The sequence below is a fragment of the Sinocyclocheilus rhinocerous genome, unplaced genomic scaffold (assembly GCF_001515625.1).
Source record: "Sinocyclocheilus rhinocerous isolate Xijiao unplaced genomic scaffold, SAMN03320098_v1.1 scaffold4207, whole genome shotgun sequence".
Lineage (NCBI taxonomy): Eukaryota > Metazoa > Chordata > Actinopteri > Cypriniformes > Cyprinidae > Sinocyclocheilus > Sinocyclocheilus rhinocerous.
The window spans coordinates 164,674-183,074 of record NW_015624648.1 but is presented as its reverse complement, the minus strand read 5'-3'; the positions used below and the strand labels follow the sequence as shown (position 1 = coordinate 183,074).

Genomic DNA, 18,401 nt, shown 5'->3' with positions numbered 1-18,401 from the left:
CTTATTTTTAAGTAATCTAATAGTGAGTAGTGTCTTCTGCAATTTATTTAGTAAGTATTGATATGTATTCCACTGGTGACAGACTCCGACAGTTGAGTTTCTCAAAAGTATTCTATTCATTTAGTCACTTACCAAATAGTGACAAGTACCCATTTAATTTTTACTCACATCTATTCAACTCTGACTAGTATGCATTCCAATTGTTGCTGGCACCTCTTTTATTCTAGTAACTATTCAAATTGCAGTATTTTTTTAAGCTCCCCTAGTACTCATGTATTTATTAGAATTAGTATATTCCAATGATTACTAGAGCCTGACCAATATGTTTTTTTTGGGGGCCGATGCCGATATTAGGGAGTAAAAAAAGACAGATACCAACATATCGGCCGATATTCTTTATGTGTAGGCTATATTATAGTAAAGTATAGTCAAAAGTTTGGACACACTTCCTATTCGTATGTTCAAACTTTTGACTGGTACTGTATATAGAATCTAGGTGACAACGTAGCGTTAAATCACCATTCAACAGACTCAAGCCACCCCCACACTTCCGTCTATTGGACTGCAGAAAGATACTAACTTTTCAATCTGCTACGTTACTGACTGTACTGACAAACTATGCTGACACCGTGTCCGCGCCGCAACAGGACGTGACAAAGCGACCATTGAAAATCATTTGAACTTTGTGTCAGCACGTCATAAATAGAACGAGGCATCAGTTTACTGCATCCAGTGAAGACAAAATACACCGGACGCGCGCTGCACGATGTGATGTGACCGATGTGATAAGCATGAGTTCTGGGCCGCGGTGCGGCCGGTATAAGCACCAGTCCAGCCGTGATCAGCTCCGGTGGCCGTTACACAGGCTTTAATGTGCCGCAGACGCGTGCCATGATGCGCAGATCAGCTCTAGTCTCTAACGTCACTGAACCTGCTGTTAAAAATGAGCCATCCATTTATCATATCATCATGCAAAACTAAGAATTAGAATCATTGTAATGTGACGATCAAATAGGTGGGGGTGGGTGGCGGGCGGATAATTTGAAGCAGCGGACTCGGGTGAAGTTTGAGCTCATCCGCGCATCTCTACACTACACTGACCTGGGTCACCAGTAGCAAACAACGGACTGAACAAACTAAGTAATTACACCATTCAGAAGAATTTAATCTGCGTTATATGTTCTGTAAAAAAAAAATTTTATATCGACGGCATATTCGCCGATACGATATATCGGCGACAGGCTTATATCGTCCAATAATGTCGGCTAAACGATATATCGGTCGGGCTCTAATTATTACAAGTATTTTTTTTTTTTCATAATAAGTCCTGATTAGGCATTGTATGTGACATGTAAAAAAAACAAAATTTAGCTATTAAGATAATAAATAGTTCTACTGGCTAATGAAATAGACAGTCACTATTGTAAAATGTACTATAGCATATAATGAATAGGTATTAGTGAAATAAAAAAAATATATACTAGTCACTTTGGATTGCTTACTAGTAATTAAATATAAGTACCAGTATAGACAATAAGTAAAAGTAACATAACAGATATTAATTGGTTTTAAGGAATACATGTTAAAAGAGCTTGCCATAGTACATTCCCCAGAACAGCTGCAGAATGAAGAATGCTCACAGCAGTGTGCTGTCAAGTCCCTCTGTCCACAAACATCACTTTAAGGTGTTAGGAGTCACACTTTCTTTCTGGGTTCTGCTCAGTATCTTACCAACTTTTGCACAGTTTGGAACCAAATTGAAAAGTTAAGAACGTGTAATATTATTATCATTAATATTTAAAAAAAATCTTGTCTTAAAAAATTGGCAATATATATTAGTTTTGAGATGGGATCAAATTATGCAACACTCAGTAGAAATGTATTACCCTGTTTCCTATGTTTCTAGGCCTGGAATGTTCAGAAAAATGCCAAAACGGTGGTACATGTGAACCTACTGCAGATGGGAGAGGAGAATGCAGGTAAGTAATTAGAACTCAAACATATATAATTGCTGTTTCTGAACCATGTCAATACCCTGGAGGAATTTAACACAATGTTTCTGAATTGCACACATCACTGATATGAGATTTCTTTGTGATCCGGTTCCAAAAGTTTACAATTTTCAGCAATGCAGTATAAAAACTGTTGCATACTAGAACACATGCGATCAATTTGAATCCCAACCTTGCAAATAAAAGCTAAGTGTGCTTCTCTCCTTGAAGAACATGGCCTCAGCTAATGAACGACATACACAACCTCTGATGAAGAGGGTCTAGGGCATCACCCCCCTCCGGTTGGTCGTGAGTACGGGCCACTTCTCCAGCCCAAGTCTTGGAGACACCCGGAGCCCTAAATCGTATTTCGCTTTTCTTTTATGGAACGACAGCTGGGGTTTGCCAGAAGCTCGGCGACCATTGTTCTCCAGTCTAGATTAATTCTGTGTGACTAATCTGTTTGAGGCTTCCCAGAATGCCTGAGGCCCCACCTCCCTGCACGCCCTGCCCCTGTGCGGGTGTTTTGTCCTATTTTGAATGCCCATTCACTCTCTGTGATTTACATTAGAAGGACAGATGGCAGTAGAGTGTAATTGGACTGGATGTTTTCATAATTGGTAGCATTGCACCAGTGGAAAATCAAGAGCAAACAGGTTGCCTCAGTGCACATAGCATCACATAACTCTCATTTCTCTACTGTGCCCAAACACGATGGTTGACTGCTTCTTTACTCTAATTGTGTTGGTTGATTTTCTAATAGGGTTAACTCTCTTTGGCCTTCTGTGCTTTTTACTTCAGCATTGATGTGAATGCGGGATTGGGTTGCAAGCATTTGGCCAGGGTTGCATTGTCTTTCTCCGGCTATCAATGAGTTTATCAGGGTGGCTATGGAGGAGCACACTGGCAGGGCTCATTTGAAGCGGGATGGTGGCGGCTCTGTTTTTGGCCTCCCTCAGTAGACTGCGAGCACATGGAGCAGCGCTGGCGGTGGGCCACATCTTAATTCTGTCTGGCAGCCTCCCTGCCTCAGTCGGGCCACAAAGCCACCATTGTGCCCTATCATACTCAGACTCCTCTAATTAAACATGGAGATACAAACGAAGGCCGCTCTCCGGCTCAGGATGGCACATTACTATGTCTAGTACCATTTATCTATTGTTCAAATGCAACTGGTGGACAAACAAATGCAAACTGGTGGTCCTGCAACATGTCTGACAAACTTTGACAAAAAGTGAGTTCGTAGGTGAGTTTTGGCCACCCTGTCCCTCTAATCAAATGCGTCCATTGTGAATAGGGATGCAGCGATTAACCGGTTTCGCGATTAACCGCGCTTTAAAACGTCACGGTTAATTAATCGTAAAGGTTCTGCTAAACCGAGTGTTTCTGTTACACGGAATGGAACTGTTGCAGCTTGTGCAAAATGGAAACAAAGTTACACTAAAGGTGCACCAGCTTAAAATGACGTGCTTATCAGAGACACGGAGGGACTTGTATTTTTTTAACAAAGATTAATAACTTCTGTAGCAAATGTAGCTATTGCTCATTGTGAATGTTAATGCATTAACTAAGGTTAACTAATGAGGTCTTATTGTAAAGTGATACCTATTGGTCTTTATAGTTCTTTTGCACTTTAATCTGTGTAAAACTTTTAACTTTATAAATTTTTCTGTATTGCTTTATTGCATTTAAATCTTCAGTTATTTTTGTTATAAGAAAAATGTTATTAAACCTGTTATACTGTATTATCACAGCACTTTTTTAAACTAGATTTCAATATCGTGATAATACCGCATACCGTGATAAAAGCATTAGCAATTAATCGCAACATGAAAATTTGATTCCGGCATATCCCTAGCCACATGTAAAATCATATGAATTATTATAAAGATTATTAAAATAAATGTGTATGGATGACAGTTGATTACAATAATATTTCAGTTTATTTCCATCATAATAACAGTTTCCCATGTGGGATAAAGTTAATATATATTCATAATACTTCATTAAATTTGTTATTTACTATCCATTATTATTTTGTGCTGTATTGTTGGTTACTGTGTTATTTCTGTTTCAAAAGCCAGCAAAAAAATAACACTTTAATATCTAAAGAGTGTTCATGTGATTTGATTAGTAATGTTGTGAAATGAATAAATATGTTTGTCTTTTGTTTATTATTATTTTGTGCTGTATTGTTGGTTACTGTGTTATTTCTGTTTCAAAAGCCAGCAAAAAAATTACACTTTAATATCTAAAGAGTGTTCATGTGATTTGATTAGTAATGTTGTGAAATGAATAAATGCATAATAATCGCCATAATCGTAAAACCGTGATTATTCCTCAGACAATAACTGCACCAACAAAAGCTATAATTGTTGCATCCCTAATTGTGAATGCCTCAAATGCTTTGTGACATACTTTGTGCTTTTAGTCAACACACTGTAAATAGTGAAAATGTGCAGTTGTTTCCTTAAAGAGATAGTTCTCCCAACAAATTCAGTTCTGTCGTTATTTATTCCCCCTCATGTTGCTCCAAACCTGTATGACTTTTTCTTCTGTGGAGCACAAAAGAAGATATTTTGAAACATGTCTCAGTGTTTTTTTGTTCGTAAATGAAAGTTAATGGGGTTTGCACCCCTATTGACTTCATTAGAGTTGAAATATTCTTCAAAACATGTTCTTAAACATGACTGAATGTAGGTTCAGTTGAGTCAGTCATATTGAGTAACATTTCTAAATAATATAAAAAGTTCACATTAATTATTTGTAATTATGAATAATAGTATTAGTAATGTTTAAATATGTATTACATAATATTTACCTACATAAAGCTAGTTAACTGTTCCATAAGAGACACATTTTGTGTTACCTGACCAAATATGTTAACTGTGCATGGGCTCCTAAAACACACTTGTTTTTGATGATGAAAATTATTAAAAGGTTTAGTTCATGTAGATTTATCCAGACAAAAGGTAAAGCAAGAAAATAAGTAAAAACAAACACATTATAAAAAGTGAAAATGTGCAAGTTTATTTAATTTTATTACTTATTTTATTTTTAAAAATCTGAACCTTAAAAATACTTTTTTGGTTTAATTTAGTCAGGTTGAGTCAGTCATATTACTTTTTTTTACTTGATTAAAATAAGTTAAAATATGAAGTACATTAGATTAATTGACAAACCATTTTATTACAGTGCAGTAATTTAATGTGCCACATTAAGAGTAATCTCTAAAGAAACATATAAAGTGTGACTGCAGGTAGATCATTTTAAATCAAGTGCTGTTCAGCTAGTCTTATATTGTTTTGGGAAGATGTGTTCGTTCTACTTGACATTCCATGCCAGGAATGCCAAACACTCAAATCTGGCACTATGACAGACTCGTAAAGGAGTGAGTGAGTTGTTATCTTTGATGCTTTGGCAAGGCCAGAAGTCCAACTGACAGTAATACAAACCAGCTTCCACATCTGAATCCCTTGTATGTATGAGGGACGGCAGATTTGAATCAAAAGGATTAGTGTTCGACAAGGAGATGAGAGATGCAAGACTGGAGGGAGATGAGGACAAGTTCACATGTGAACTTTGAGACCTTCCGCCTAAGTCTTTGATGGGCGGCCGTTGATGCAATGTGCAAAAAGAGCTCAGTGTCTTCCGATTGGGTCCCAATAGAGTCATAAAGATTTGAACACAGGAGCGAAAAAGCCTGATGTGGGATACACCTTGTTTTAATTCATTACTAACATGTATCAATCTAATAATTCATTTCACACTTGGAGCTTATTTACACAATTGCAGTTCTAGTGTTTGTAGTTTGGGATTATAACATCTTGGGTGGCGACCTGCAGCTGTAAGGTTTTCTTTCTCTTTTGTTTTTACTCGCGATATTTACAACACGCATTACATTACGTATTTCATGGCACACTCGTTTTATGCGTATTTGGCGCCACCTAGTGTTGTGGGTGTATTATTGACATAAAGTCTAGACCCTGAATATAAGACGACCGTGTTTTTTCAGATGTATTTCCAAGAAAAAAATATCGTCTTATATTCGGGACAATACGGTATATGGACTAAGTCAACTGTTGCTAAGCATGGACAATGTTTTTGACATCCTCATTCATAACTGTTTTTCAACAAGACTTTTCAAAACTTGCAGTAACTTTTCTGCAACATTTCTTCATTATTTTCTACATGGTTGCTAAAGTGAGTGTTTCTAAACGGTTACTAAGGTGTTCTGAGTGGCTGTCAGGATGCTGCTAGGCAGTTGCTAGTGTCATTTCTAGGATCTTCTGGGTTATGCTAATCAAGTCTGCATTTATTTGATCAAAGATACTGTGAAAACAGTGATATTGTGAAATATTACTACAATATAAATAAACCGTTTCTTATTATTCTCATTATTTAAAACAGTTGCTGCTTAATGTTTTTGTGGAAACAGTTATATTTGAAATATAAATTTTCTGTAACATTATAAATGTCTTTGCCGTCACTTTTGATCAATTTAATGCATCCTTCATGGATAAAAGTAATAATTTATTTAAAAAATGGCTATGTCAGTAAAAATAATTTGTTATTGTTATAAGAATTTGAGATAAATATCAAATGATATATTTAGTAGTATATGCACGATACATTTTAAAAGGGTCATGATGCAATTTCATGTTTTCTTTTGTCTTTGGAGTGTTAAAAGCTGTTTGTGCATACAGAAGATCCGTAAAGTCGCAAAGATTAAAGTCTCAAACCCAAAGAGATATTCTTTATCATCATATATGAACATAGTTTAGCGCAGCTTGTCAGTGAACAACGGCTCTGTGTAGTAAATGCTGCTCCATGTGAAAGCACGCACGTGATGGAGATTTACCGCTGATTACAGAACCGGCTTTACTAACAAGATGCGCATTAAATATCGCATGCGATTTATCGTGCAGCCCTAACGCTCAGCCACGCCCTCCTAAAACGCCTCGGGGAAGATTTGCATAACGCCGCCCAAATGTTCACGCAAAGAAAGAAGGCGTAACTTTGATTCTCGCTGTAGTATTGTTGCCGCCGCCGCCATGTCATGGAGACGCTGTGTGTTTCGTTGCGAAAGCCAAACTACTTTGTTTGGCCTTCCAAAAGAGGACACAATCACTAGTTAAGTTTTGTTTACAACACTGTTCCAGAACAGTACAACCCAAATATTCGAGTGTGTGCAGCGCATTTTACGGAGGAAAGTTTCCTGAACCTGGTAAGGGGCATAACATTTTCTGTCACACGCTTCAGGTATTCGGCCAATCACAACGCACTAGATAGATAGCCAATCAGAGCACACCGCGCTTTTCAGAACGATGAGCTTTGTAAAAATCAATGCGTTTCAGAAAGGCAGGGCATAGAGGAGCAGCAATAATGTACAGTATGTGAAAAATAATGTGTTTTTGAACCTTAAACTGTGTAAACACATCCCATAGGAAAAATTTATTGCTCAGTGGTTGCTTTTCCTAAGCTCAGGAGACTATCTCTCATTTTAGTACCAACAGCATTTCAGATGTTTCTCCTAAAATTCCTTAGGAGAAATAGAAGTAGAAAAAAATGAGACATGACAGATATTTGAGAAAAAAAGAGTCAAAACTGAGAATGTGGTGGAAGAAACATAGAATATCTCTTTATTGTCTTGCTGCAATCTCTATCAAGACTCCATTATAGGAATATTTTATTGCTCAGTGGTTGCTCTTTCTAACCTCAGGAGACTTAGTTGTGATTCTAAGACATGAGACATGAGAAAGTTCTGAAAGAAAGAAATCCAAAATGACAATGGGAGAGAAACGTGTGAGAAACATGGGAGATCTCTTTATTGTCTTGCTGTAATCTCTTGCAAGACTCCATTACAAAAATGTTTTACTGCTCAGATGTTGCTGTTGCTTTTTTTTATTGCAATGGGATTTTTCACCTTTAATGGTCAGGACAGTAGGAGTAGAGACAGAAAACAATTGGACAGGTGAGAATTGAACAGGAGTAGGAAAATACCTTTAGTTGGGATTCGAACCCATGCTGTCAGGTGCAGTTGTGCTTCACGTCGATGTGCTGCCCACAAGGCTATGGCTCTGACAGAGGTTACTTCACACTCAGGATACTAAGGAATGATTCTCTTATATGTCTTATTGAGATATCAGCTTTGTCTTAAGATGTCTTCAGTTTTATTTTAGGAGAAACGTTAAACTTTTACTAATATTGCAAATACTAAAACTATCATTTAAATAGCATTAAACATTTCAGAATATCAAGGGTTACTAGTTTAAATGTTTAAATTTATCTTCAATGTCCAGCATTGTATATACACCACCAGATCTCTTTAACATTTCAAATATATTTCTCCTAGACAGAAATTAGGTTACTTTAAGATTCAATGGAAACTTTTGCTTGAATCTCCTGCTTCTCAAACTTGTCTCCTGAGACAAAAACTCTAACACTGTCACAATGGTCTCCTTTAAAGCTTTAGAAGAGATCTCAACAACATCACACACTGTGCTCAGACATTTCTCCTAGTCTAAAGACTCTGGTGGTCTGATAATTGTCTCCTTTAAAGTTTTAGAAGAGATCTCAACAGCATCACACACTGTGCTCAGACATTTCTCCTAGTCTAAAGACTCGTTTGGTCTCATATTTGTCTCCTCCAATGTTTCAAACAAGATCTCATCATCATCACACACTGTGCTCAGATTTTTCTCCTACACTAAAGACTCTGGATCTCTCACCTTTGTCTCCTTTAAAGCCTCAGAAGAGATCACAACAAAATCACACACTGTGCTCAGATATTTCTCCTTAGCTAGAGGCTCTGGATCTCTCGCATTTGTCTCCTCTAAAGTTTAGAAGAGATCTCAACAACATCATACACTTTGCTCAGAAATGATATAAATACTGTTCGGTTTCTGGCACAAACCAATCGTTTCGTGTCACGAGCTGCAGGGTTTAATTTGGTTTTGTTTGTGTATGTTGTTTTTTTTACTCTCAAAGCCGTGATTCCCATTCACTTCCATTATAAGACTGACAGACTGCAACGGTTTGAGTTAAAAATCTTCGTTTGTGTTCTACTGAAGAAACAAAGTCACCTACATCTTGGATGCCCTGGGGGTAAGCAGATAAACATCAAATTTTCATTTTTGGGTGAACTATCCCGTTAAAGTAACCTCATTTCTGTCTAGGAGAAATATTTGAGATGTTAAAGAGATTTGACTTTTGATTTTTCTTTCCTATGGGATTGCATTACACCAAATACACAAAATAATGTTTTTTTTAGCAACGTCATATGACCCCTTTAATTTGCATTTGTATTAGTACAAAGTGTCACCCCTCTGTATATTTATGATCCCAAATTTGTAAATTTCAGCCAAAATGATTGTATTCTACACCCTGGGCCATGTGTGGTGTGTCTAATGCAGGAATCCACAATGACCACTTGTTTGTGCGGGACAGTTTCAATAAAAGCTCTGTTTGCTTTTCTAGAGATGAGTTCCTCTGAGTTCCTTGCTGCATTTAGATACAGGAAATGGACACCAGGGCCAAAAGAAGAGAAGTTGTAGTCTCTTATAGTCTCTTTCTGCCTTATTTCTTTCAGGAATTCAGCAAACTTTGATTGTACATTCTATTATTGCAAGATTGTGTTCTGTATGTACAGCTGGCCAAGTACAAAAAAAATGCTGCAAAACACACCAGGCGTGTGTTGTTTTTGTTTGATGCTTTTGACCTGAACCATCTGCCTGTGGAACACAGCATTACAAGTGATCAGTATCAAGGTAAATAATTCACCGTGTACAATGGCTGCTACTTACAGTATAATACCCGCTAATGCCTGTGGTTTTTCTATTCATCCCTGGCAGTGGCAGATGTTTGAAAGTTTCCTCTCACATTGTCACACTGTCAGAGGGGTTGACAAGGATATTTTAATAAATAAATCCTCGTCCTGTTAAATGTCTTGCATCATTCTGCTCAAAATTACTACTTAGTGCTGTGAAGGACATCTGAAAACAGTAACCCAGTCCCTAGCCTCATAAAACCACCAGGAGCAACACTCATTAGAAAAGTATTGGGTCAGTTAATGGCTGCTCCCTGTCCCTCAGTGGAACTGTCGTTCCCATAGTGTCCCTCAGTACTAGGGACAAATAAACACAGACATAATGAACACTAACAGACGTGGGCCTAGAGGATCAGGTCTCCTCCAGTGATGACAGTGATGCCGTTGTTTCATAAAGAACAGACAAGTCCCAAAGACTCCTTAGAGTTAAACTCATGACTACAGGAAATTAGGGTTTAAAAGAGAGTAGATTTTGTGTTATTGTTGCACTGCCCAAAGGGGACAAAACAGGCTAGTGGTGCAACGACCTTCCTAAAAAATATCTTACAGGCTGCCATTACACAAACAACGGCATGTTCTGGGTTTCTTACAAGCTAAGCTCTATTAAAGGTATCCGAGGCATAATGCTGAGAAACAAAGTAATTTCAATTTGTTTTTGTTTTTTTTGTAATAAAAAAGCAAAATCAAAGTTAGTAAGGTACTTACAATGCAAGTAAACATGGCATTAAATATTACAATAAACATAATATTAAAGAATAGGTCAAATATAAAAAAGTAAATATAGTTTAAATCAGTTTAAAATGACTTATAATGTACTGGTTCTAAAAGGACACAAAAGCACCATAAATGTATCATAGAAGGGTCCAGACAGCTTGTGTAGTCTTCTGAAGTCATATGATAGCTTTGCGTTAGAAACAGACAGAACTTTAAATTGTTACAGATAATCTTCCCCTCCAGTGAGCTGTTAACTTGAGAAGCTCTGCAACCGGATCAGTCTGATTTATGAAAGAATCATTCAGGCCAGTTTTGTGAACTGGATCATGACTATTTTACATGGCTATGAGCTAGGGCCAACGTTAAAATTCTGTAAATAACGTATCTAATTTTTGTAAAATTGTGCAAAAATTGTATCAACTTCAAATAGACATGAAATGTATCATAGAAGGGTCCAGACAGCTTGTGTAGTCTTCTGAAGTCATATGATAGCTTTGCGTTAGAAACAGACAGAACTTTAAATTGTTACAGATAATCTTCCCCTCCAGTGAGCTGTTAACTTGAGAAGCTCTGCAACCGGATCAGTCTGATTTATGAAAGAATCATTCAGGCCAGTTTTGTGAACTGGATCATGACTATTTTACATGGCTATATGAGCTAGGGCCAACGTTAAAATTCTGTAAATAACGTATCTAATTTTTGTAAAATTGTACAAAAATTGTATCAACTTCAAATAGACATGGAATCTAGCACAGGAGTAATATGGATTAACTTTATATATTATATATTTATGGTGCTTTTGTGTCCTTTTAAAATGAAAGAAAATGTCTTTATATAGAGAACAGCAAAGCATCATTCCCACCCCAATTGTCAGCGGTCACGATTTGCTGTGGGAGGAACGAGAGAGAAACGTGGAGTACAAGCAAAAGTCTTTAATCCAGGAATCACAGGGGATAATCCACAACAGGAACACGGGAAACACACAACATCCAACAAGTAGACCCGACAGAGGAGAAATGCACAGACAAGAACTTATAAACACAGGACAATTACCAAACACAGGTGCACAGAATGACTAATTAACTAAACAAGGACAGGAACATGACCAAATAAGGGAACACAGGAACAGAAACGGGCAAAACATAACAAAACAGGTCCATGATCCTGACATCAGCTTAAATAATAAACAATTATGCAAGAATTCATGTAAGTGTTTTAACAAAAATACTAGATACATTTCTAGTTGCCTTACGGTAACTGTGATATTTGCTTTTTGTAATGAAGGAAAAATAAATGAGGAATGAAGTCGACATTATGCACAAACACTGTTGATAGAGCTTGCATTAAAATATCCTTTAATTACACTTGTAGTATGATGTCCAAACAACACAGTGCTGTTTTGGACATTCATTTAATGTCTAGTCAATATTTATTTACAGTATTCTGTATTCAGTCTTATTCCTGTAGTTCAACCATGAAAGGGCTTCCAAGTTAGACTTTAACCTTTTTGTTGTGAGAGACAACCCTCTTCACTTTGTGACCTTTCAATGGCAGATGGAAGATTGGAGCGCAGTGGGTGGAAACCCCTTGTTTCATCTGGCTGAGGGTCAGGTGTCAACAAAACATCTGCTCTGGCCTGGACGAGCATCGCAGCACTAGTAAAACCCTGTTGTCATGGGCTACTGGTGGCCACAGAATGAATCACGTCACTTTCCAGAGGACAAAGGTATTTCTGAGAGGACAGTGAAGGTAGAATAACAGTACGGGGTCATTCTCTGGTCACAGAATCAAACACAAACAGAACCTGTGATTTATTTTTATGGGTTTTTTCTGTCTGCGTTAAGGATGGAGATTTGTAAACAGATTTTTTTAAAGTAAGGTTAGAAAGATTTGGGGAATGCTGCAGTTTTTCAAATGTATAATTATAAATCTGGCTTTCATTAAGTATGAAGAAATGCACTGATTCTGTTTCATAGGCAAAGCAAAACAAGTTTGAGAAAGAGATTTGAGATGTGAAAGTTAAATACACTTTTAAATCATCACATTGTACATTTTTTAATATCATACATTTGAACACTACCAAAAATTGTATCAACTTCAAATAGACATGGAATCTAGCACAGGAGTAATATGGATTAACTTTATATATTATATATTTATGGTGCTTTTGTGTCCTTTTAAAATGAAAGAAAATGTCTTTATATAGAGAACAGCAAAGCATCATTCCCACCCCAATTGTCAGCGGTCACGATTTGCTGTGGGAGGAACGAGAGAGAAACGTGGAGTACAAGCAAAAGTCTTTAATCCAGGAATCACAGGGGATAATCCACAACAGGAACACGGGAAACACACAACATCCAACAAGTAGACCCGACAGAGGAGAAATGCACAGACAAGAACTTATAAACACAGGACAATTACCAAACACAGGTGCACAGAATGACTAATTAACTAAACAAGGACAGGAACATGACCAAATAAGGGAACACAGGAACAGAAACGGGCAAAACATAACAAAACAGGTCCATGATCCTGACATCAGCTTAAATAATAAACAATTATGCAAGAATTCATGTAAGTGTTTTAACAAAAATACTAGATACATTTCTAGTTGCCTTACGGTAACTGTGATATTTGCTTTTTGTAATAAAGAAGGAAAAATAAATGAGGAATGAAGTCGACATTATGCACAAACACTGTTGATAGAGCTTGCATTAAAATATCTTTTAATTACACTTGTAGTATGATGTCCAAACAACACAGTGCTGTTTTGGACATTCATTTAATGTCTTTACAGTCAATATTTACAGTATTCTGTATTCAGTCTTATTCCTGTAGTTCAACCATGAAAGGGCTTCCAAGTTAGACTTTAACCTTTTTGTTGTGAGAGACAACCCTCTTCACTTTGTGACCTTTCAATGGCAGATGGAAGATTGGAGCGCAGTGGGTGGAAACCCCTTGTTTCATCTGGCTGAGGGTCAGGTGTCAACAAAACATCTGCTCTGGCCTGGACGAGCATCGCAGCACTAGTAAAACCCTGTTGTCATGGGCTACTGGTGGCCACAGAATGAATCACGTCACTTTCCAGAGGACAAAGGTATTTCTGAGAGGACAGTGAAGGTAGAATAACAGTACGGGGTCATTCTCTGGTCACAGAATCAAACACAAACAGAACCTGTGATTTATTTTTATGTTTTTTTTCTGTCTGCGTTAAGGATGGAGATTTGTAAACAGATTTTTTTAAAGTAAGGTTAGAAAGATTTGGGGAATGCTGCAGTTTTTCAAATGTATAATTATAAATCTGGCTTTCATTAAGTATGAAGAAATGCACTGATTCTGTTTCATAGGCAAAGCAAAACAAGTTTGAGAAAGAGATTTGAGATGTGAAAGTTAAATACACTTTTAAATCATCACATTGTACATTTTTTAATATCATACATTTGAACACTACACTAAAAAAAATTGGTGTAGAAACAATTTTCACTCAGAGATTGCAAATAAATTTCCCATTTAATAAAAAAGGAACAGCAAGTAACACATTGACATTTTGAAGTATAAAGACAAACAGTAAAACGAACTTCAGTATTTTATTTAAAACCTTTCAAAAATAAGTTTTTACAGTGTAAATGCTGTTAATTATTACCATTGAAAATAATTTTGATGTGTCCCTCAGTTTGTTAAAACAAAAGAGAAAAGCATTCATTGGAGGAACTTATGCCTCTATGGAGAAAGAATATTCCTTTAAAAGCTTTTAAAACTAATAAATAAGGGAGAACATAAGAAAAACAGACCCAGTCTCAATGCTTTTGTCCTCTTTAATGTGTTTTTATCTTAGTAGGCTACTTTTTCGTGGCCTTATGCCACTTTAAGTAGCTTGATTGCTAATGTGACAAGCATTTGCCAAGTTAAAGAGCAAACTGGCAGGGTTTCCTACTGAGGTCCTCAGTGTACTCACCATAATTCCCTAATGTGTGCTTTACTAGCAGGCGCCAAGGCTGACTAAGTGCCCTATGTATTTACCCTCTCCAGAAGTGGGACTGTTTGCCAGGACGGGCAGGTCTAGTAGACTTTCAAAGGTGGTGTGATTTTCCGCAGGGTGCCGTTAAGTGCGGCTGCCAGGCCTCTCCATTGAGGAGTGCTGTCAGGGATGGGGACACACAATGGGGTGAATTTTTTAATGTAAACGGTTACATTCCAGCAAGGCCACAGGCTCCTCCCCACAGGCAATACAACAACCCCTTAAACCAGGTTCATATCGTTTTTCTCAAAAAGCTTGTGAGTCAAAGGTCTATCCATCATGATATCCTACCAGACTAGTTTTGGGAAATTAAATTGAAGAACAACAAAAGAATTTGGGCTTTTAGTGAACTAGTCTTGTCAGACTGCTGAGTACTACTGAAAGTGTTTGGAAAGTTTTTTTTCATTCCACATAATATACAGTATGGGCTAGACAGATGTTTAAATAGGTAACACTAGATTAGGGAACACATATTCATTAACTAAGAGTTTTCCCTCATTAAACTCCTAATTTGCTGCTTATTGATAGTAAGTAAGGTAGATGTTGTAGCAGTTATGTTTAGGTGTTGGGTAGGGTTAAGGAATATAGAATATGGACATGCATTAATATGTGCTTTGTGAGTAGTATTAAACAGCCAGTATGCTAGTAATATACATTTTAATAAGCAACCAGTTAATAGTGAATAGTGTTCCCTAATCTGAAGTGTTACCTTTAATTCTGGCAAAAAAGTGTATGTAGTTATTCGTTATTAATTATTGTATTAATGGCAAGCATCTCTACCCCAAACATAGTAACCACTAACTCCAAATATTAAATCTGCCAATGAAAATAGTGTTGATGGTTGAGAAGAGATGTGCTGATTTTTGTCAACCACACAATAATAATAATAAAAAAAAAAACTAGCAACTGCATAGCCCCTGGCAACCACCAGCAACACCCTAGTAAAACAAACAAGTGACTTTTACATGGGCATCACTCACAATTTCTTCAGGAAAAGTAAAAATCTAATAGACTGTTGCTCTACTGTACATAGTTATTTCATGTAATTTCAAAAATTACAGATTGTTATATTGTCTAATGTCTACATCAATTAATTAGCTAATATTAGGTCATTTTGAGCTTACCAGCATCAGATGGTTACTGTGCCTGCTTGCCAATAAATACATGTTGTGTCAGTGCCAGTATCAACTGACACATATTCAAATATATTTGTGAATTTTTAGTAAATATTAGGGAGGCAACGCTATTGAAATTCTGGTTGATATCAGTAAATATTTTCTGGCTATGGCTGAAAATGGCTAAATGGTCACTATTAAAATCGTTTTCTATTTTGTGTTAATCAATTAAAAATAAAACACTGAAGTGAATTTAGGCATCACACCATTATAATGTATAGTATGAAAAATGGATATTTATTTTTACTTACTAAAGATTTCATTCAACAGTGATATACTAGATTAACTTTAACGTTGCTGTTAACTAATGCTCACTTAATCAAAATGTAAAAATAGGGAAATTAATTAAATATCCAATAACCTGATACTGATAAATTAAATATATTTAATACTGTCTGATAACAAATATATTGTACCAATATATTGTGCATCCAAAGTTAAATAAAATATCTCCTTTTAAAGTGGACTTTGAGCTTTGTAACTTTGCAGATCTTTTTTATGCTCAAACAGCAACATTACATACTAACTAAAGTTGAAAAAGTGAAAACGCATAATAGGACCCCTTTAAAGAACCCATAAAGCTTTGTAACTTTTAAAAACAGTAAAGGGAGTTGTTTTCAGTCCAGTGCTGAGATGTGTGATTCAAAAATGACCTCATCATCCCGATATACCAGGAACTGCTGAAGATGAGAGGAGAAGGCGGGAGGCAGGGAAAGGCATAGGTGGAGGCGTGTGACTACAGCTCTAGTGCAGCCAAGTAGGAAGGAAGTGAAGCGAAGGCTGGAAGATTAAAAAGGGAGGCCATGATGAGAACAAGAGGGATAGAGAGGTGACCGAGGGATGGGATGGAAGGGAGGGGAAAGAAGAGGAGGTTTAACAGCTGAATGCACACTCAGAGGGGTTAGAGGCACCCAGACTGCGGTCAGCTCCGCTCTGAATGGCGGCAGGAACAATGGGCCTGCTCACGGAGCCTTGTCTGCTCTGCTCTGTGGTGGGCAAACCATTCAACTGCCTGATGCCTCGGCCCTCTTATTCTCTTTGGGAAAGTGTGAGGGGAGTTTATGAGTAGAGAGTCGGGTGCGCTGTGACCAGCAGCTGCCGCTCCCTCATTAGCATGCGCACCTGCTCCCTGAGGCCTTTCTGGAAGGCCGACACAGGCCCCTGTTGCATTATTCCAGCTCATAATTGCACACAGCGATGTGTTGTCTTGGTTAAATCGGCCTAATTTTTCTGTATCAGATCTCAATTCGCAAGATACAAGAGCTTGATAAACTGTGAAACCTACTTTGAAAACCCATAACTTCCTCTCTAGTCCAAAACCATTTATTAAAACTAAGCTGTAAAAGACTTGGAGAAAAATAACAATATCATGAGAGAACAAATAAGATATGTCATAAGTTAATTCTGCCAAATTATAAAAAAAAATATATATTTATAAGAAATTATAAAAGTTATAAATGAAAGAAGCAGAACATTCAGTTTATACAGCACATTCTGCCATTTATGCAGCACATTCAATGCAGACTATTTTATGTACAGTATCTGTCATTTTGCAAAGAGGCTTTTATGGAAAGATGGGGAAGTCAAACTTCATTAAAGTCAGTGCTGGGCAGTAACTGATTACATGTAATCCAGATTATGCAATCAGATTCCAAAATTAAATACTTAGAATATACTACATTTTAAAATGATTATAATTAGATTACTGTTACTTTTTATAGATGACATGATTACATATATTCATACATTATTTCGTTCTAAAATATTTTCATGAGATTTTATGTAAATATTTCAGTAATTTAACACGTTTGCATGTTCACGGTTATCTGATGTCAGTTAATGGTCACACTGACATGCAGGTCAACAAATAAAATATTTCTATTTCTAATGTTCAAGTATTGTTTTGATTTAAAATGTATTTATTTTTTTATTGTAAGTTTACATTTTATTGATTTAATTAATTTGCTTTTCATCAGCTCCCAAACCCCCTGCTGTTCCTTCACAAACTTCAGTCTGGGAGACTGTTTAATGCACTTCATGTTGTTGATAATAAAAGATAAAATATATTTTCTTTCTCTTTCTATTTTTATATTAATATGGTGCAAAATATTCCAATTCAAAACTATGTGATAAACAAATTAGGTCAAAAGTAATCTGAAAGTAATCAAAAAGTAGACCGAATAATTAACTTAAAATGTGTACTACTCTAATAGATTAGGTTACTAACTACAACTTTCATGATAATGTGCAATCTATAATGGACTACAATTTGTAAGTAATGTACACAGCACTGATTATAGTTAACGGCAATATAGTCTGATTAAATCTGCCCCTTTCTTACAGTCCACTGCAAGCTTCATATCTGCCTCCATCCTGTCCTGTCTGTTTTTTTGGCGCAAAAATTTAATAAAGGGACCCCAGTGAAGAAAATTAAACAATAAAAATATATGCTATGACCCTTTAATGTGAATAGCTTTTTCACAGGCTAGAAGCCTTTTCTCTTCTATTGAACTCTTTTACAACTTCAAGATTTGTGACGCTTACATAACTTTAGAGTTTGTTGTTGTGCTGGTGATGCGTAAGATGTTTGTGTTGTTTGTGTAATAATCACAAAAACCTAAACGAACTTCCAGAAATGTGCCGGAGTGGCCATAGGACAATGGGAGGAAAGGTAG

General features: G+C 36.6%; 1 protein-coding gene across 1 annotated transcript in view; it reads left to right on the top strand.

Annotated features, from left to right (window-relative positions):
- Window positions 1-1,893: 1,893 nt before the first annotated feature.
- LOC107745520 (neurogenic locus notch homolog protein 1-like) overlaps window positions 1,894-18,401 on the top strand; it is a 48,620-nt gene continuing 32,112 nt past the window's right edge. The window contains exon 1 of the mRNA XM_016559420.1: window positions 1,894-1,979. Coding sequence (XP_016414906.1) covers window positions 1,897-1,979 — 83 coding nt within the window. The 5' untranslated portion in view covers window positions 1,894-1,896. The remainder of the gene's footprint in view (window positions 1,980-18,401) is intronic.